General features: G+C 45.3%; 1 protein-coding gene across 5 annotated transcripts in view; it reads left to right on the plus strand.

Moving 5' to 3' along the window:
* Positions 1-21,378, plus strand: part of UGGT1 (UDP-glucose glycoprotein glucosyltransferase 1) — an 827,334-nt gene that overhangs the window by 96,171 nt on the left and 709,785 nt on the right. For all 5 annotated transcript variants that reach the window (XM_085634645.1, XM_085634646.1, XM_085634643.1 and 2 more), the window contains 4 exons: positions 8,680-8,792; positions 9,605-9,779; positions 12,776-12,872; positions 14,238-14,316. In XM_085634645.1, the coding sequence (XP_085490771.1) occupies positions 8,680-8,792; positions 9,605-9,779; positions 12,776-12,872; positions 14,238-14,316 (464 nt within the window). The remainder of the gene's footprint in view (positions 1-8,679; positions 8,793-9,604; positions 9,780-12,775; positions 12,873-14,237; positions 14,317-21,378) is intronic.

Here is a 21,378-nt window from a genome sequence, read left to right on the forward strand (position 1 = left end):
TGTATCTCTATGCTCCATCTACATCTTTGCCCTCGAGGCGGAAAAACAATTTAACTATGGAGCCGATGCCCATATGCATTGCCTACAATAGGTGAAGTCACCACACCTCATGACTCAAAGACTTTGAACAGAAACAAGTTGCACACGTCCGTCCCTGCCCTAGATGGCAGGAGTATGCACAGCATGTGAATCTACAGCACTGCATGCCATGAACAGATGCTTGCAGGGTAAGTAGCATTTTCCTTTTTCAATGAAGAAACCAAAGATTAATTATAGTTAGGAAAACCTATTTAATTCTTTCTATAGAAAATCAACTTAAACTACAAAAACCGTAAAGATTAAAAAGTTCTAGTTATATTTTAGTTATAATTTATGCCCCTCCCTAAAATTAATCTCGCACACCTCTTTACAGAAGAATATTGAAGGCTCGCTAGCCACACTACATTAACTATAGCAAGTGCCTTTCCCATGCACTTCTTTTTTTTTTTTTTTTTTTTTGAAAACCTTTATTTCGAAATTCAGGACACAGCTATTCAGCCGACAGCCCGAAGGTTCGGCAGCATTGCAAATTAGATACAGTAATGCGTCCCGGATACAGTACGAAGAGTAATGCAAAGGTCCAATTTTAAATAAACACAGAAAAAACACACAACAACCCCCAGCAAGGCAGAACATTGAAATCCCATGGCGAAAGCCCCCAGGGGAGGCAGGACCCCACTCATCTACTAATTATAAGACTGTGTGCGGAGGAAGAAGGGGAACAGCAGAGGCTCAGAACGGGCACCCAAACCAAAACTGTGCTGGATGGTAGGTCAGGGGGAAAGCTGTTCCTCGGGCGGTTCCAGATCCGGGGCAAGACATATTCCCCCCCTATATTGGTTCCACCGCCCCCAGATGGCGTGCCACTTCCGGGGGCGACCTCTAGAGCAGTAGACCGTCTTCTCCCTAAACATGCTCCAATCCATGTTCTCCTTCCACGCGGTCAGTGTAGGGGGACCCGAGGAGCCCCATAATCGCGCGATATCCCTCTTAGCCACCATGTTACCCAGAGTCACCCATTGGGTCTGTGCCTCATCGAGATCAGTGGGCCCCCAAACGTTCAGGAGGCAACACCGCGCCTCCGGCTGTACCACAATGCCCGTCACCTCCCCCATAACTGCATGGACTCTCCTCCAGAACTCCACAACGACCCCACATTCCCAAATGATGTGCAGGAAAGTACCCACCATACCACATCCCCTTCTGCACAGGCCATCCTCCGAGAATCCCATGTGGACCAGCCGTGGCCCCGTAACATACACCCGGTGCAGTATTTTGAGCTGCACCAGCCTCAGACGCGACGGAATCGCAACCTCCTTAGGCGAAGAAACCGCTGACTGCCAGTCCTCATTATCCAACTCGAGGCCATCCCTGGTCCACTGTTCTCTCAGGCCCAATAGCAAGTCCGCCCGGACGTTTATCAACTTCTTATATATAAGCGAAATCGTGCTCTCGGGCATATGACCATCAAGGACTCGGTCCTCAAGGGGAGAAGACTCCGGCACCTTCTCACCCTCCACTAGGACTGATCGGAGGGCGTGACGCAGCTGGATATACCTAAAGTATTCTGAAGGCCCTAGCTCAAACTCAGTCTGCAACTCCTCGAAAGACTTCACCCTCCCCTTATGCAGCACATCCCCCACCTTGGATATCCCTATCAGATCCCACTTATCAAAGCCCTTCGTATGCCAGAGTCGTCCCAACCGTTCCGATTCAAACAATGGGGTAGCGAGGGTTAGCCTGTCCTTCCAGCCCAGCGAGTCGGTCGCCATCTTCCATACGCGCACCGCCACACCTGTGGGCCCCGTGAGGGACGAGTCTAGGGACCGCGAATACAACGCCCTGTAGTAGTTGCCGCCGCGCAGCAGCCACCTATCCATGGCATACCCAGGGCTGAGGGCCGGGCCGTAGAACCCATGGTTGATCACGCTCAACTGCGTGGCCCAGTAGTACCGTCGGATGTCTGGGAGCGCAATGCCCCCATCGTACCATGGGAGCGTCAACTTTGAAATAGCTATTCGCGGCCGCCCATCCCATAGCAACGTCCTTTGGAGGCCTTCGACCTCCCGAAAGTATTTAGCCGGTACCCAGTCCAAGGTGTTCTGGAGGGCGTAGAGGAAGCGGGGAAGAGACATCATTTTGAACATGGCCGCACGCCCAACAAGGGAGAGCGGCAGCCTCCGCCAACCCTCAACATCCCGTCTCAAGCGTGCCAAGGGGGGGAGCAGGTTCCTCTCATAGCGCACAGCAGGATCCATGGATATAAAAATCCCCAAATACACAAAACCTTGCTGGGCAACCTGTATCGAACATGTTCTAGGGATCGGTGGGACCTCGCCACTAAGAACGTACAAGTACGATTTGCCCCAATTAATCACAAGCCCTGAATTCCTACCGAACGAGGCGAGGACGTCACAGACCACTATAAGGGACTTCTTAGGTGAGGCGAGATACAGCAGGATATCATCGGCATACAGTGAAATACGGTCCTCGTGATCAGGCGACCACCGAAGGCCCCGTATATCCGGGTGCCAACGTATCCACGCAGCCAACGGTTCAAGGGCGAGGGCGAACAACAGAGGCGACAGGGGGCAGCCCTGCCGCGTACCCCTTCCAAGCTGAAACGGAGCAGATGCCCGACCATTCACCACAACATTCGCTAGTGGCCCCTCGTACAGCAAACGGACCCAGCTCACAAACCCGCGACCAAAACCAAACTTGGCCAGCACGGCCCATAAATATGCCCACTCCACCGTGTCAAAGGCCATCGTGGCATCGAGAGATGCCACAACAGCCGGTTCACGCAGCGTGCCCGCCCTGGCGATGACGCCATGAAGACGCCTAAGGTTCAATGCTGTGTTTCGGTGCGGGATAAAGCCAGATTGATCCGGGTGGACCAGATCGCCAAGTACTCTAATCAGACGGGTTGCCAGGAGTTTGGCCAGAATTTTCGGCTCAGCGTTGAGGAGTGAAATGGGCCGATAGGAGGCGCATCTATCTCGGGGCTTACCCTCTTTATGTATGACCACAATCGACGCCAGCCGCTGATCCAACGGAAGGATCCCGTCTCCCCGCGCCTCCAAGAACATGGCGCGCTGGTGAGGGGCGACCCTATCCGGGAACAGTTTGTACAGGTCGATCGGCAGTCCGTTCGGTCCAGAGGCCTTACCCGAATTCAATGCGCGAATCGCCCCCGCCACCTCGTCAACCGTGATGTCGCCATCCAAATCGTCCCTATCTATGTCAGAGAGGCAGGGCAACTCGATATCACGGAGGAGATCAGACGAGTCCTCGGGCGGCCTGTCCGACACAGAGGAATAAACCCTATGAAAATACTCCGCGAAACACTCCACAATCCCTTCAGGTTCCACAATCACCTCTCCCCCCTCTCCAATCAACTCTGGCACCACTCTTTTGACCCGTTCCCTCCTGTCCAGCCACGCCAGGAGCTTCCCCGCCTTATCTCCAACGTCATACAGACGGCCCTGTTGTTCCCTGCTGAGGGTCTTGGCGGCGTCCGTCACCAGGTCCCTATACTCCGCCTGCTTCAAGCAAAGCTCATGCAACGAGGACTCTGTGACCCCCTCCTCCATATCTCCTTCAAGGGCCGCAATCTCCTCCTCTACTCGACGCACTTCGCAATCCCTCCGATTCTTGGCAGTCACCACCAGGGAGAGGGCCTCCCCCCGAAGCACGGTCTTAAAAGCTTCCCACAGCGAAATCGCCGAGTCCACGGATCCCAGATTGTCCTTAAAGTAATTATCTACCTTCTTTACCAGGGCGCTGCGCATCTTGGGGTCTCGGAAATACCAAGGGTTAATGGGGGCCACCCTCCCTCCTCCCTCTCGACCGAGATCCAGCCGGATCCACACTGGCGAGTGATCAGAGATACCACGTGCCATGTGCCTCGCCTCGGATATCAACGAGGCATGTGCGGCCAAAGTGAGCAGGTAGTCAATCCTGGAGAGGCTACCATGCGCCCCGGAGTGAAACGTGTATTGACTCTGTGTGGGGTGCCGGAGCCTCCAGCAGTCTATCAGGCCAAACGTGTCTAGGAGGTCTGGGAGCCATCTCTGAGCCCCCCCTGTGTCCCTGGGCGGGTATCTATCCAGCAGTCCGGAACCCACAGCGTTGAAATCCCCTCCCACTACCAGCATGCCCCCCGGGAGAGTCAGCAAAGCCCTGCCCAATTCAGCAAATGTGGCGGCCTGCAGGGCCGGCGGGACATAAACCGAAACCAAAACCAAAGTCCTTCCTTCCCACCGCCCCGCCACCGCCACAAACCTCCCCCTATCGTCAACAATGGTGGAGTCCACCTCAAAAGGCAGCGATGCTCTAACGAGGATGCCCACCCCCTGGACCCAGAAGAGAATCCCGAGTGTGCAATGAATTTAAACCCCTTCCTATTCAGGGCATAGCACGTATTGCCTATGAGGTGCGTCTCCTGCAGCAGTACAACGTCTGGCAGTGAGCGTTTCAGAAATTGCAAAACAATCCCCCTCTTAATGCGATCCCCCAAACCATTAACATTCCAGCTTATAACACTTAGGCCTCTACCCCCCATCCTCAAACGGAAAGAGGCCCACCCCACACCCGAGGCGCCACCATGGAACAATCCTGAGGATAATCCTCATGCCTTGCAGAAATAAACCCCCCAACAACAAACTCAAACTCCCCATAACTCCCCCCACCCTGCACCCCTGCTGCAGCTTAAAAAGCCCCCCCAACTTGCAGTGTGCCTGTCGCCCCACAAAAACAAAAATCTACAAAAAGTACCCCAAGGGAGGAAAAGAGCACCCCTCGCCCTCCCGCAACCCTCCACAGTTACTGCACTCTATCCAATTCTACAAATATGGTCAAATCAAGTCAGGCCGGCTTTGAGTTATCAGCCCTGTCCATCCCGGCCACTGTCTCCATGCTCAGCTGTGTCGTCCCCGGTCCGTCGCCGGGGCAAAGCGTCCAGCCATTCATCAGCCATAACAGGAGAGTCAAAAAAGAATGTCCGATCTTCGTGCACCACCCGTAGTCTGGCGGGGAAAAGCATGGCATACTTTAGGTCCCGCTCCCGAAGCCTTCGCTTCACCCCCAGGAAACTCTGTCTCTGTCTCTGTACCTGCTGGGTAAAGTCCGGGTAAAAATTCACCGACGCATTCTGGAAGGGGACTGGGCCCGTCACTCTCGAAGCTTGCAGGATAGCGTCCCGATCTCGGAAATGAAAGAGCCGGGCGACAATCGGCCGCGGCGGGGCACCCGCCTTGGGCCGTCCGCCCGGCACCCTATGGGCCCTTTCCACCGCGAAAAACTTCCCAAGGCCCTTAGGCTTCAAATGGTTGAGGACCAGATCTTCCACAAGCAGGTCCGCCGAAGCCTCATCCGAGGACTCCGGTACCCCGATTACGCGCACGTTGTTGCGCCTGGACCGGCTCTCGAAGTCCTCCAGCCGGCGGGCGGCGAGGTCACTCTCGGCTCTCAGTTTCCTGACCTCGTTCTGCAGGTCCGCGACCTCACCAGTGAGGCCCGTGGTCTTTTGGTCCAGGTCCTTGACGCGCTCGTTTGTCTTGCCCAGGTCCGAGCGGATCAAGTTGACATCCACCAGGATGGCATCCACCTTATGCGCCAGGGCCTCGAATTGCCTTCCCATCGAGGTCTGCATCCCATCAAGCGCGCCCATGACATCCTGCAGGGAGAGCTCCGGGGTCCCAGGCGAGTCCTCCTTTTGGGCATCCGGCGCCTGGCTCGATCCACTCGGCGATGTCTTCGGGAGGGCGTAGCGGTCCATACTATTGACTTGGGGAGTACGTTCCCCGCCTGGTGGACTTAGTCTTCAGCCTATCTCCTTCTGCCTTGCCCGACATAATGGACTCCAAGCAGTCCAATGCAGTGAGGACCGTCCCCTCTCAGAGAGAGGTCTAAGGAGTGAGCAGGTCCGCCTTGTTCTTCCAAAATCGCCCACCGAGCGTCCCTGGGGTTATAGAACCACCCAGAGTACTACAGTGTCCGGGCAGACAAAGGGAACGAAACCGAAAGTGAAAGTGCGAGGGCCTCCGTCCGGTAGTTCACACCTCACCAGGCCGTTGTTGATCAACTAGGAGTCGGGCATCCTGCCAACTCTAGCCCCTGGCATCTCCGGGAGTTAGGCCGCAATCTTTCGCCAGTCATAAGTCCGGTTCCCGGTGGGCGATCCGGTCGCGGGTAGCATCAATCGCCTCCCTGACAACTCAGCAACACGGTGCCATGCATACCATCAGGATTTGAGTCAGGATAGTCGACGGAGGGCGCGAGGGTCTCGGGAGCTCTAAGCTCACGCGGCCATCTTGGTCAAGCGCTAGGCTCCTCCTTCCTCCCATGCACTTCTTATACCCTATCATATTGCATCACGTTTAGCATGTTTAATCATACCATTCATAAAAACACAAATGTCATCTAAAATGTGCTAATTTATGAAACGTGTGCATGGTGGAGGGCGGAATTATAGTTAATGTAGTGTGGCCAACGAGCTTACAAGACTCTGTAGGGAGATGAAGTTACAGTAATTTTAGGGAGTGTGTAAATTTTAACCTGGGGCCGCGTAGCATTATATTTAATAACATCATTTTTTTTCTTTCATTTTGGTATTTTTTGTTGGTCTCTTCTTTAATGATGCACTTTATTCACCAGCCGTGTACTCATTCTTATGTACAGATAAATGTTTAACTAGGTCTCACTAGTGTTATTTCAGTCAGTCGATTCAGTTGCTGAAAGCAATGATTGTAAACATGCACATTCACCAATGTGCGTGGCCTTAGACCTTGTGTAAAGCAGGTGTGTTGTAGCACCGCCTGGCCTATGGACAGCCCCTTTACTCTCACTGCACATGGCTGTGTACAGAAGGTGTTGCAGCAGGACCTGGCCTATACCTTCTTTGATGGGCTTTTAACCCCATTGTGTCTTTTTCTTTCTTTTGAGGATGCAGGAACAGAGCGTTGTATTCTAAAATGATGGCAGGAGCATATTTTACAGAATGCGGCCAGCCACTCTGTTTCTTTGAATTTTCCATGTCCGCTTTGGGGCCGCTTACCTGAAAAGGATGACGTAATCTAAAAGCTTCCCTTTTCAATGAGAGGTCCTTGTTTTATGAAGTTGAGGTCAAGAACCCGTTTTGTGGAACGTTCAGACTAAAATGTCCAAGATGTACAGAAATGTTAATCCCACTCAGAAACCTTTTATAACACAAATATCTCATAAAATGCTAAATGGATTTACACCAAACCATGAAAATTAAACTTTCTGAGTAAAATTACTCTGTCACACCAAGTTTGAACTACATCTGTTTTGCTGCTTTTGTTATTGATGTGAGCAACATTTCCTATAGGAGCTAACCTGGGAAAACACACTTTTTGAAACCCCACCCCCTTATTTCCTTCCTCCACAGAATTGCACACAAAAATTAGCAAATGTAGCGCAAAGTCCAAAGTTATAACAAATACAAAATAAAAAAAAGCCTTTTTAATATGAAGGGTGGCTCAGCCTAAACTATGAAGTGGCAACCACCACTATGATTTTTTGCCTGCCAAATTAACCGACTGCCACAAATTGTGCATGATGGTATTGTAAAATGACATAAACCAGTCTGCCTTACAGGAAAATCTCACATTCATCCATGGAAATGGGCTTGGAGAAGTCTATGAAGGATTTCTTAACCTCTTCATTTTTTTCTCTATTTTTAATAATACTTAACAAAACGAAAGCCATAAAATATCTTGAAATAGGCAAGAATTTTTTTTTTTACAACAGTTTATTTTTCGAAGTAAGTGCTTCTGTTATCTATCACGTCAGAAGCTTTTCTTGACCGAAGGAAAAATAATTTAATTGCGCAGCTTATTACTTGGACCAAAATATTAAATGGTTTCCTACTTACCTTGAGTATTCCCTGATTCTCTGCACCCTGGCAAGTCTTGTGGTGCTCCATTTCCTACCTTTTATAATGGAAAACTTTAGAGCCCCAGTGCTCTCTGATGGGGAGATCAAGTTTGCTCAGGCCTGGCGGCATGACGTAATGCACAGCATTGTAAGTAGGAATAGGTGAACTAAGGCGTTGGGATGCTATTTATCATTTCCTGGTCTTTGGCTCTCTGAACTTGAAATTATAATGCAGTAGTTTTCCTGTAGTGATGCTAACGTACCAGCATTGGGAAAATACCTTTTGTTACTGTCTGGTTTTGTCATTAAATCTTTAAATTCCTGATTAAAATCTTATGTGCACTGGACAACAAAAGCAGTCTAAAAATTAATAACTTGGTTTGTCTCTGGTGCATGAGTTGTCCTCTTTATAATGCTCCTCAGAGGTACATTGGTTTTCCTTTTAAGACCGATTTAACTTGTTCAGACTAAGTCTGGAGTTGTTCATTACATGTTAAGGTTAACAAAAACAGTTTTTCATATTTAAGTGCTAATCAAATCTAAACAAATGTTGGAATATACTTATGTATTTTACTTAATCTAGATGTGGGCACCTTACAGCTCACTGGTTATGGACGATGAAGATTCTGTGGAAATGTTGCATTGTATGTCAGCTTTTAGAATAATCAGTTAGTAAAAAACTTTATTCGACCAAAGTTGACCAAAAAAGAATGAGTCTCAAATGATTAACATTTTTAACAGATGGCTGCTGATGAACCTCCCCCGAATGGCTGCACCTTCTTCTTTGTGGTACATGGAGAGTCAACTTGCAATTTTGATGTTTTGGAGTCCCTAATACAAACTGCACTTAAAAGGTGAGACGTGTCTATTCTTTGTCATGGGATCAGGAATAGAGGGAAAGTTAAACTTGAGATCTCTACTTAAAGATTATTGGCAAATATGCCCACAACATAAAGGTCCATGTCTTAGGAGTAGACTGTCAACTAGTTTTAAAGTGTTGTCTTTCATAATGCACATTTAAAGCCTTCACTAAGGAGACTCCGTATTACCCAATTCTTTTTCAGTATCACATAAGAACCCCTTCTTAAAGATTCTTAGAAATGTAGCGTTTGGGTTGCAAGGTTCATCTATAACATACTGAAATTTGCTCTGTTATTTCCATTTCTTTTTAGATATCATATGATTTTATTTAAACCAGGTGTTCAACTTTTTACTTTAAAAATCAGTGCAAGGTGACCACACTCGATGCATAATTCGCAGAAATACAAAAAAAAGTTAGTTTGCTGCCATTTAATTTAATGAGTATCCTTTCAAAAAAATATAGTAGAAGTCTGTTTCAGTCATATGGAACAATCACAATAAAGCTGTGATTTAAAATTGTATCATTTTAAAAATGTATGAATAATTCATTATAGAAGTCATCAGTAATGTGCTGTACCTAGTGATAAAAGTGGACTGAAATCTATAGTTTGTCTTAAGTTGTACAGTGAGCAATCCCGCATTTAGTCTACAGATTTAATCGAAGGAAAAAATTCTTTATTGTTGCATCCTTGAAGTAAGATTAAAACCGAAGCCAAATTGCTTGAATTCGATTAGTGTTGTTTTTTTGTCATCAAAATGAAAACATTCTGTTGGCTTGTTCTCAAAACTGTCTTTTCTCTTTTAGGCCCAAGCCGTTTTTGTTCAAAGGGGATCATAAATATCCAGTCTTCAATCCTGATGTCCCTGTGGTGATCCTATATGCTGACATTGGTGCTCGGGAGTTTTCCAATGCACATCAATTGCTTGCTGCAAAAGCTCGTGGTGGTGAAATCGGCTATGTGCTGCGACATTTTATAGCAGTAAGTAACCTCCGATTTGATCAGAATCGTGTAAATCACTCATCGCGAAAACATGGTTGCAGTCGATCCCACATAAATTTGTGACTATGCATATTTATTGTTGTAGAGAGTAACATTCACCCGTAATATTATACACACTTCCACCTCTTTGTATGATGTAACAGTGGATATTTTACCCCATTTTTCTTCTGTGTAGCATCTTGTTGCACGTTTTACTAAACACCCATTGAGCCTCACTACTTCCGAAGACTACTGACCCCAGCATATGAATATAAATGAAACTGTTAATATGGAACTATAATTGGTATATTTCTTCGAAGAGATTTCTACTGACTTTTAATGCCATCTCTAGATTACTGCAAAACGAACAGTAGATGGACGGAATGCTTAACAATGTCAAACATTCAACCCCAGTACAGAGATCTGGGCTTACATCCATTGTTTTGTTGCTCATCACGCCATTCCAGTTTGGACCAAGATATATGCAAATCAGTCTTGACCCTACTCTCCATGGGAGTAGTTCAGCCCGAAATGCCAGGCCAGGTCCTCCATTGACCGGAGGCAAGCTTCCTGGGACTGTATTCGGGGTATCACCCCTCATTAGCCAGGCTAGCTTGACGCCAGTGGCATGGTAAGTTCAGGACCCACGTCTATGCATACCTGTCCCACTCGGGGTGACAAATGCAAAAAAGAACGTGTGTTTAGATTACAGTAGTCCCAAGATTTTTCCCGATTTCTTCATTCTTTCCTTTAATGAAAATGTCCAAACTCTCTCCTTCTGCTTATTTCTTGGGTATGTGACATGCATAAATTATTATGGAGAATTTGTTTTAGTATCCATTATATTAATATTGTTTTGTAATTTGGTATGGAAGAATGATGACCTGTATTCTGTGCAGCATATAGTATAATAATGTGATTGTATTTTTTATTTATTTATGATCAGGGGATGCTGAACAGATGATTATTAACAGTGTACGAAATTCACATGATTTGCTTTGGCGTATAATTACACAAAATATCCGGTAAATAAGTAATTATGTAAAAAATAAGTGTCACTTGGCGATATACTGTAGCACGAAATGCAGCTTTGCATCTACTTTTGATGCGCAAACGCATTTTGCGGTTAAAAAAAATGGTGCAAAAAACACAATGGCCCAGAACAGTAGCTGCTCACATACTGTTTGTTCATGTGATTCCTGCACTACAATTTTGATGTGAACTGTGACGTATGTGGTGTTGTGGCGTAATTTCATGAATTTCGCACAGCAAGCGTAATGCAAAATTTCCAGAGTTTGCATGTGCCTAATGATTATTGTTTGGAACTTTATAATTTGAATACCAAAAGCTAGTGTTTGAATCACCCTGAGAGGTAGTGCCGAAGGGCATTACTTGCTATGAGGCCTGCAGCTGGACCAGAATCGGTGGCAGAAATCTGGTGCCTCATTGGTGGTGTGTGCAGGCAGAAGAGTATGCAGGAAGCAGTAATCACTACAGGGATCACCAGGCTATGATAGGGGCCCGGTCCCTTCCCATCTACACTTAACCCTGGCTGTAAGTTTCTTGTAGGCCTGAGGGAAGAGCTGCAAGGTGATAACCTGCTCCCCCTACCTATTTGCTGTGAGTGGGTCTCCATCGCTTACATTGTTCACGGTGTCTTGCTTAGTTGAGGTGAATTTGGTTGCAATGGCTGAAAAAATAAAAAATTGTTTTTTTAAGCTGTGTCTCACCGTACACTAAAAGTGACAGGAGAGAATGTAGACTTCCTATGTTGACTATGAATGAAGAAATGCTGCTCTGTTTCATTATTGCCCTTCAAGCTGGCTTTGATCGGAAAACCAACATTACTGAGGCAGCTGTAAGAGAAATAGAATAGAAGATTGGAGAGCTGTGAAACTAAGTCTTGGGGATAGAGCAGGAATTGGAAAGCTCAGCCATCAAAATACAGCTACTAGTAATCACCAAAAGTGAGACCAAGTCAGCGCTCCAAGGCTTAAAGAAATTTATGGAATGGGCAACAAGAAGCATTTTGAAGCTGGGTTTGAGTTATAAAATGTCAGCTAAATTGAGGAGCGGCACTATCTCTGGATTTTGGGATTCCCTTCATCTAATGTTTATTTCAGTGATGGAGAAAATGTGGAGGTATTTGATTGTTTTTCAGGAAGAAGAGTATCAATCTCTGTTTCGCGGGATGATACAGATTGCCTTTGAGAGTTGGAGGAAAAGGCACCAATGATTGTCATTTTGATCCCTGCTAAAAATCTGGAGAAGGTGTTACAAGAAGCGGTGTGTTGGAAATATTTTAACATCTGGAAAAGGACACTCATGGCAATCGAAGTAATTTCACTCCAATGATGTTGAGGCATTTATGGGCCATCTGGTGGAACTGCTAGTGCACTCAAGGGGAAGTGACTATATTTTCTTGCAGGTTGTGGTAGCCATGTCGTTTCCAAATGGGATGGGAGATAGACAAGATCATTCTTAATTTAATAATTTACTGTAGAGCTGTTGAAGGTTGGGTGGGGCTTGCACATTGTGGCCTTTAAAGGACATGGACTTGCCCCCTCTGGGAAGAAAGGATGGCTGAGGCTTGCTCATAAGTAGATTACACATTTATATTTATGTTGTACCTTATGTTATTTGTGCTTGATAAACAGAATAAAAGATAACATTTAACTGAGGTTCCGAATTTATTAAGGGTATGATGGGAGTCCTCTATCTCAGTAGATTTACCAAAGGGTCAGACGCCTGCCTGCTGAAGTCTAAAGAAATGGAAAAGCACTTGAACATTTGTTTGTTTCCAGGCGCTCAACTTGTTCCCAAGTTTTGTAAATCTGAAACGTAGATGCCTACTGTAGAACCGGTGTCCAGTGCAAGTAGCGTATCCTTACCAGTGAACATGAGTTGTGCATTACATGTGCATTCAGTAGTATAGACACATTTTTGACTCTCAATTTCAACAGAATTTATTCATCCGTGCTTATCTCTCCTTACAGGATCCCAACAAAGAAAAGGTTTTCCTTTCAGGCTATATAGTGGAATTGGCCATTAAAAGCACAGAGTACAAAGCAAAGGATGATACACAAGTAATAGGTAAGTCACTGATGATTAAACTTTTGATGAACCACTATAATGGCTGTATAGCAGTATTCCTTATCCAGTTCTTTATTCTTCATATAGGTCGGTGTAATGTACTTTGTCTTCCTTTCCTATTTTCTGATATTCACACCTCCCTTACATAAGCCCATCATTCTGTAGTTTTGGCTTTACCCATATGTCTTTAATTACTTTAATGTAGCTTCATATTACTGAGCAAGCTTTACTATACTTCACATGACTTCATTGTGAGATACTTTGATTTGTGGTTGTTAATTCTGCATCCCCAGAGTTCACAATACCTGGACCCTTTTAAATTCCAGGATGCAGTGCTGATTTAACGGGAATTCCGTGCTGAACCATAAACATTTCCTGAGTTATTAGGAATGACCAGGGATATTAATAATTCCAGATCATATTTGCCTGCTATTTCCTTCTTCTTTCTGCTGTTTTCCCCCAGAGATTTGACCGGTTGCAACTACTATTCAACATGAGAGGCCCATAATTCCAGATGAGGCCAGTAATGCTGTTAACAGCCCTGTCTGGAGTTACAGCATATCTCTCATTTTCCTACAGACATCTCTGTAGGAAACATAAGAGGTGTGGTTAACTCTACACCCCTAATAATTCCAGTTTGGGTTGGTTGCAGGGCTACCAGCTTCATTGAAAATCATTGACCTTGCGTAATGAGTGCCACACAATAGCTGTACTCGGAGGTCAGCATGTGATACAAATAGGTATCTATGCCTAGGTTTGATATCTACGTGGAGCTCCCCTCAAAGTGTTTTGTTTTTTAAGTGAAGGACTGGTGTACAATTGTTGCTGGGTTGTATATTGTCAGTATCAAAAGCTTATGCTGAGTTTTCTGTACTCAAACCATTGGTTTTTGTTGGTTATATTTGATTATCTGTGTCAAGGATGTTGCACTGGTGTTTAGTTTGGAGAAGTTGATTGGGCAAAGAACAGGGTAGGAAGATATTCTATTTTTGTGTGCATTTCTAATGCACTATTATTTGTTATGCCGAATTTGGGCAATATTACCTGTTGGACGTCATGGTTGTGATCATTTGCTATTCATGGCTCTCCCCGACAGGTGGGTGGTGGTGGGGGGCGGTGGGGCGGTTTCGGGTGTGTGTGTGTGGGGGGGTGTGGAGGTGTGTGGGGGTGTGTATGGGGTCATTTGGAAACCTTTTTTTTTTTTTCTCTCTCTCAGTATCACTCTTTCTATGTGGACCCTTTCGTTTCTTTAGTTGTGGCTGACAGTTTGAGGAGTAAAGGGGTTAGAGGTAAGTGAGTTAGGTGCCCTACTTATGTTTTATCACCATGTTGATCTGCTTTGCATTTTCTGTTTGCTTTTCACAGGGACTGACGTGAACACCACAGTGATAGATCAAAATGACCCCATAGATGAAGTACAAGGATTCCTCTTTGGCAAACTGAGGTACACCTACTAATTTTTTATTATTAAAGTAGCACGCCTTGAATGATGAGCCTCTAGTCTATCTTGGTGGCTAACACGTTTTTCCTTAATAGCATCTTCTGTAAGTGCTCTTGTTTTTGCAAATCTACCCAGTCTAGGGGAATAATGTTTAAAAGGGTTGTACAAAAGCTTTTACTAATAAAAAGTAAGTGTTTAAGTGTCACTGAGATACCTAGAAATTATAATCGAGACACAGGAGCGCCTATAGAAGATCAAGCAGACACGATGAGTCACTTGATGTGTTAACTCCTTTTGGATTACGTTTTTTGTGACATGCAGGTCATGAGTTGGAATCCCTCTGAGGTCATCTCAGCAAAGTAACGGATAATAGTAGCTATGTTTATTTGCACTTTTTAAAAACCAGAACAAGTGCATTGTTAAGCAGTACATAAAACAAGTTGTTAGTGTTTTTAAGATGTCGCCACAAGCTATGATCCATTTTTTTGCCCTTTCGCCATTGGCGGATATCTGAACATGGCTGTTATTTTCAAGTCCATGCAGATTTTTGGGTAAACCTTCTGTTTACACTGTCACCTAACGTAGGGATGCACAAAGTTGTAAATCGTTTCCTCCAGATGTGTGCGTTCTTTGAGTAGAATGGATGGTATTACATTTATTGTGTAAAACTGGTCTTCTGTGTGAAAATTGTGACTTTCCGGATGTTTTTTTATCTTCGGATCCTGATTCTTTTTTTTTTGTACACAACCAAAGAGCAGGAAATTTAATAATTTCTTTTACCACAAAGTTTTTTTTGACACTCTCATCCATTTCTTTTCTGTAAATTGAGAAAGAACAAGCTTGCGCATCAAAATCAGATTTCACTGTTGCTGTAAGACATTTGCACTCCAACCAAAACACATGGTATGAAAGATGTGAGGATGTAAGGCTAACAAAAAAGCCAAAAAAATCAGGCTAACTGTGTGTTGCTCAATACGTTTTTATTTATGCAAGATTACAGTTGCGTAATATAAATTACGCATAGCCCTTTTGTAGATAAACATGCCAAGCAATCTCTTACTATCTAGTGTTTGATGTAGAATCTTGCAACTTTTTCTGAGTTTTTTGTTTCATGAATGTGCAGAGCGATTTTTGATCACATACCTTCAAAGTCACAATACATGGTACACAGATTTAATCTTGGATTATTTTTTTCATCATCAAGTTCAGTTGTTTACCTGTGCTCTGTTGAAGTACCGCGAACCGACTGCAAAGGCTTGACAATGAAGTCTGTGAACCAGAAAACATTCAGATTTGGCTCTTGGTGGACATGTAAGGGTAGGTTGGCCATGGAAAACCTACAATTAGAATGTTGTTCATCCTGCAACACCCTCTTCTCTTCAGCAGAATGTCAAAGGAATGCAGGCATCTTGCTCGCCAAGTGAATTCATCAGAGATGGGTTTTCTCTTCTCTATGTAATACCTTTTTATACAAAGTGACTATTCAACATTGTAGGGAAAGGCACTAGTCCAATCATGTCATGATGGGTTGAAGGACTCAGACACTACAAGTGCCTTTGAGGAGGAGCTTAAGGAAGGCAGAGAAGGGAGCCGGTATATGCTGAACTGTCCTTGTTAATCCATGTAGATGAGTAGACCAGTCATACACCTTTTAAAGAACATGAAGGCTCAAGTTTTATGGACTACATAATTCCAAAAACCCAGAAGACTCTTGCATTGAGCAAGACAGATACTACAACTAAGGCACCCTTGAAAGAGTAGGCATTTCCGTCGATTATTTTGCGATCGATTACTTTTTAAATCTATACTACTTATACCACATTAAACATCAATCTTGAGCAACCAAAAATGACATTCCAGTCTACTAGGCAAATTTATCAAAACATTTTTATTTAGTATTAAGTCTCTTTTTGTGTTTCTTCTTTTTAGTACATTATTAATATTGAATTATCATATACATACAGTGAAAACATGATTCAATAACACAACAAATTAACAAAAGCATATATTGAACAGATGTACTCTCTGGGTAATTCCAACCACTCTCCACAAACTTATCTCAATCATACCTCATTTTTACTTCCACAAAAGCAAGCAATTAAATACAGTTAAAACATAAAGTAAAGAACCAAGACTAATACCAATAATTATACTAGTTTGAAATAAGTGATTTGAAACCATTGCAAGGAGGAATAATCCAGTGCAGTAGTACCCTTTTGTTATTTTTTTAATTCATATATACACTGTTGTATATGGTCTACCATCTTCTTTAGGGCGCTTAGGGAGCAAGCAGATACAGGCCGCGATGCTTGTAAGATGTTGCAAAGCAACTCCCATGTTAGCCTATGGGACAGATAACCTTGCAATAGTGAAAACGAAATTGGCAGTATTTCACTATCAGGACATGTAAAACACACCAGTACATGTCCTATCTTTCAAATACACTGCACCCTGCCCATGGGGGTACCTTGGGCCTACCCGAGGGGTGCCTCACATTTAAGAAAAGTGAAGGTTAGGGCCAAGCAAGTAGGTGCACTTGCCAGGTCGACATGGCGGTAAAAACTGCACACTGACACTGCAGTGGCAGGCCTGAGACACATTTGAAATACTACTTGTGTGGGTGGCACAATCAATGCTGCAAGGCCACTAGTGGCATTTGATTTACATGCCCTGGACACACACAGTGCTCTGTACTAGGGACTTACTAGTAAATCACATATCCAAATCATGGAAAAATCAATCCTAATGCAATTTACATGGAGAGCAAATTCACTTTAGCAGTGGTAAAGTGCCCAGAATTTTAAAACCAATGAAAAATAGGTCAAAAACAGGTGGTCAAAAGGTCTTGGGGTAAACGCGCTGAAAACCAAGTCTAACAGGGAGTCTTTTGTTGTGTGCCTGTTTTGCCACTGACCTGACAGGTCGCACAAGAGCAACAAAACCTATTTACTTTCTCAGACAGCTGGGGGCCAATAAAAATGGGCAACCAACCTGTTCCAGGTTTTGGTTTGTCCCAGATGTCCAGCAAGAAGGACTAAAGTTTGGGGACTCTGGCCTCAGTATGCAGGAGCCCATCCTCCCAATAAACCCTGAGAGTACCGTTTGCATCTTCTCCTTCTAGTCTGACAGCTTGCTGCCTCAGGCCTTCAAAAGTAGGGCATCTCTTTTGCTCTTGGCACAGGTTCTCTCTGGAGCGTCCCCCTGCATCAAGGTGCTCTGCCAGGTCAGGCCCAAGCTCCTCACTTGCAGTTCCCTCCTCAGGCATCTTGAATCTCTCTGGGGAGACATTTCCCCTGAACCTGTGACCTCTTGGAAGCTGTGTTGCCGGTCTTCTTGCCCTTCGTCTTGTTTCTAGAGTCCTGGGCCATAGTTTCAGGCTCCAGGTCCTCTTTACTCCCCTGAAGTGCAGCCTGTGACCAATTTGTCACACACAGCCACTCAGAGAGAGCCAGCAACTCTGCATGATCACTCTTCTCTACTTTCCCCCATACAGAAGTCTCTAGGTCATTGCCTAACAGACACCCCACTGGTATGTCAGGATACACAACCACCTTCTTTGGGCCAGTAACTCTCTCCCACTCTAAGTTCACCAAAGCCATTGGATGAAGCTTAGTCTCATTATCTGCATTGGTGACTAACACCAGGGATCATTTGCTCTGGGGAAACAGTCTGGCTGCCACCATAGTTAAACTGGCACCTGTATCTCTCGGAGCTTCTACTTGAGCAGTCCCATTGATTCTTGGCCTTTGTCTGTACCTTTCTAAGTTTGGAGGTAAGACTGCCAAGGCTTCAATGTTCACCCCTCCCCGGGAAACTAATGTAGCCTCGGTTTATCCTCTGGCCTCTCCAGAGTACACTTTTACTCCCATCCCAACACTAACTACTCTCTTTGATTGTCCACCAGTGTGGGGCTTCTTGGCGCATATTGCATCGCCCTTCGTGTGCCCTGGCTGATTAGTCAAAGCATGTCCCAGCCTTCTTGGGATCACATTTTTTACCTTGATGCCCCTTTCCTTTGGACTGGTAAGAGTCTCTGGGCCCACCCTCCTGAGAAGTCTTCTGAGGGCCTTCGGAGAACTCCTTTTTATCTTTGTCAGTACTCAGCTCCTTCTGTTGGGAAGTCTGTGCACCCTTCGTGGGGTCACTCCCACCTTGGGTCTTTTTCTGGGACTCCCTGGATCTGGTCCATTTATCTGCCTTCCTCTCCAGTAATAGCGCCCTTGGAACAATTAACAAGAATGTGCTCTTTCATCAACCTATTATACAGTCCATCATAAGTGTCCACCCCATTGCCTTTAATCCAGCCCTCCAGTGCCTTAACTGAGGGTCAGCACAGTCTAGCCAAGTTTTGTTTTTGGCCTTTTTGGGTCTCTCTAAACTTTACTCTGTACTGCTCTGTGGCGAGTCCAAACCCTTCTATGAAGGTCTCCTTCATGTGCTGATAGACCTCTACCATATTCTCATTAAGAGTCAGAAGTCAATCTCTGCAATTCACTGAGAATAACTCCCAAAGTAGACAACCCCAGTGTTGGTGACCTACGTTCCTCATTTTACAAGCTCGTTCAAAAGCTGTAAACCATTTATCAATGTCATCTCCAACACTATACTTTAAGACAACCAACCCCTTTGGGTATATTAGGATCTAAAGACTCCTCTCTTTCCCCGTTTGACTTGCTGCCGCTCTCTGTTTCAACTAGAATCAACTTAACCCTTCTTACCTCGAGGGCTAGTCTCCTCTCTTCCAGTTCAAGCTTTCTCTCCTCCAGGAAGATTTGGACAACCATGTCTTCTAGAGTTCTTACCATCCTACCAGTGGGGGTAGGGGAACTAGCGTGACCTCTGTCACTTCCCACTGGGGAAGGGGGTCTGGGGATGGCTGCGAAGTCATGGTCTTCACTGCCTTCCACATTGTCAGTTTGGGCTAAAAGCTCTTCATCCTCTTCAGTTTCTCCAGTAAAGGAGTGCCCTCCTATCCTTTTGTTCTTCCTCATAGGGGCTGTGGGCCTTCTCGAGGGCCTCCCTTTTGGCTGTAGCTCTAAAGCCAATGGCCCTAATCTTGCACAGAGCTCTGAGATCGTTCACCTTGAAAGCTGGGATCATGGACAGATTGAGATTCTGACCTCTCCATTGTGCACTACCTTTATCTGACAGTTGGGATCTTATAAAAAAAAAAATACACAAACTTGTAAAACCTAACTCTCTGGGTACTTTTACTTGTGCTATTGGAATGGGGTTCCATACAGGGCCCTTGCAATTCCAAATAAACGTGTTTTAGAAAAAAATCGCTCAAAAAATGGCTTGGTCTAAAGACAATTTGAGGATTCCTCGTGTACTGATAGTGGCAAAGAGCAGTCGGGCTTACTTAGAGAAACAGGTGTTAATCATTTCAGAGCACCAACATGGACGGTAGGTAATTGACACAACTCAAAGGAAATCCAACACCAATTTATAAACTAGAACTTCTTTTTATATAAAAACCTAGACACCAAAGCAAAATCAGTACAAGGCATATAACCGGAGTTATCGATTTTTAAGTGTTCGGAAAATCAGTACTTTGCAGAGCTGTCAAACGTTACCCTTGCGGTGAATAGAGAAAACACTAATTGACGCTCTGCTACTTGCGGGGTGAGTTCAACTGAACCCACTTGGAGTTAAGGTCTTGTGGGCCCACCGACCCATCCTTGACCATCAGAACAATTTTACCTTGCCCAAGGTGTCCGAGTGCAGATGTGCCTTGGCTTTCCTTTGTGCTAAAAGGGGACCCACGGTAGCTGTCAAAGACACACTTGTGACACTCTGTCACTTGCAGGTTGAGTTCAGCGGGACCCCTTGGAGGTTAAGCTTGGCCTGGCCGGTTATTTTCAGGCTAGTCCTCTACGAAGCCCAGTGGACAGTCCATCTTTGGTCTTGGAAAGTGCGGTTTGTGCCTGCTGACTGTAGTGGACTAGTACCTCTAGTCCTAGGAAGTCCTGGTGAAGTATTTCGGTTGTAGAGGGGTTCATCTTCCTTTTGGTACTGATCTCCGGTCCCGGAGGAGACATAGGCCAGTGGGAGCAGGGGAGCTGACACAGGTGCAGAACTTTGTGCCTTCTCTTTGTGGAGTCCTGCCTTGTGCAGGCACAGGTCTCTTTGTTTTTCTTCAGAGCAGATCTGGAGGTCTTGTGCCAGGGGCGACCAGTAAATCCAGGATTTAGGGTGTTAAGGTCATTAGCCAATGAGCAATTGATCCTGCTGCTAATCTGCTCCTGAGGTGACCACATCTGGGGTGTATCTCCCCAAACTACCTAGAAACCTCTATTTTTGGGACTTTTCAATATGGCATGAGCAATCCTCTACTATGCAGACAAGCTAATTCACCCTAGAGGTGTGGCTAGCCTTTTGGGGTTTTACGCCTGCTGAATATCTAATTTCCTTCACAAACACAAGTGCCTGGGGGCAGGAGGCATTTTGTCTCCACTGGGAGACAAATCACATACATATCAGAGGGGGTGTGGCCTTTGAGGCTAAAAGCCCTGACTGTGTCATTTATTAGCCATCCTGAGAGGGTGGAGATGTGACCCTCTTCCTACCCAGGCCTTTTTTCTCCGTCCTCTGGAAGTGATCGCACTTCCCAGGAGGAGAGAACACAAGAACAACAAGTGGGAAGTGTCCTTCTGGTTAGCGAAAGGGATCCAAAATACTATGCTTGCGGTTCTAACTAAAGCCACGACACAAGTTGCCGCAAGTAGGCTAAAACATGTTCAGCATATGCTTCATGTAGATGTGCAGGGCACTTAACTCCCACATCTCTCTTTTCCTTTAACATCACCACTATCCCAATTTGTAAAATAAATTCACAATCCTTTGGAGGTAGGAGGTAATTTTAAGCACAGTCTCTGAGGCGCGGATCCCACAATGTTTCTAGTCTGACAGAAGGACAGACCGGATGATGATGCTGACTGCTATCAGTACGTCAGTGAGATAACATGCCACCGACCAAACATATCTGTTGAGGGTCCCACAAGAAATTACGTTTGAGATCCTTCAATGTGACACTGTGTTTTTCCACTTTCTTGGATTTTTTTA

The sequence above is a fragment of the Triturus cristatus genome, chromosome 11 (genome assembly GCF_964204655.1).
Source record: "Triturus cristatus chromosome 11, aTriCri1.1, whole genome shotgun sequence".
Lineage (NCBI taxonomy): Eukaryota > Metazoa > Chordata > Amphibia > Caudata > Salamandridae > Triturus > Triturus cristatus.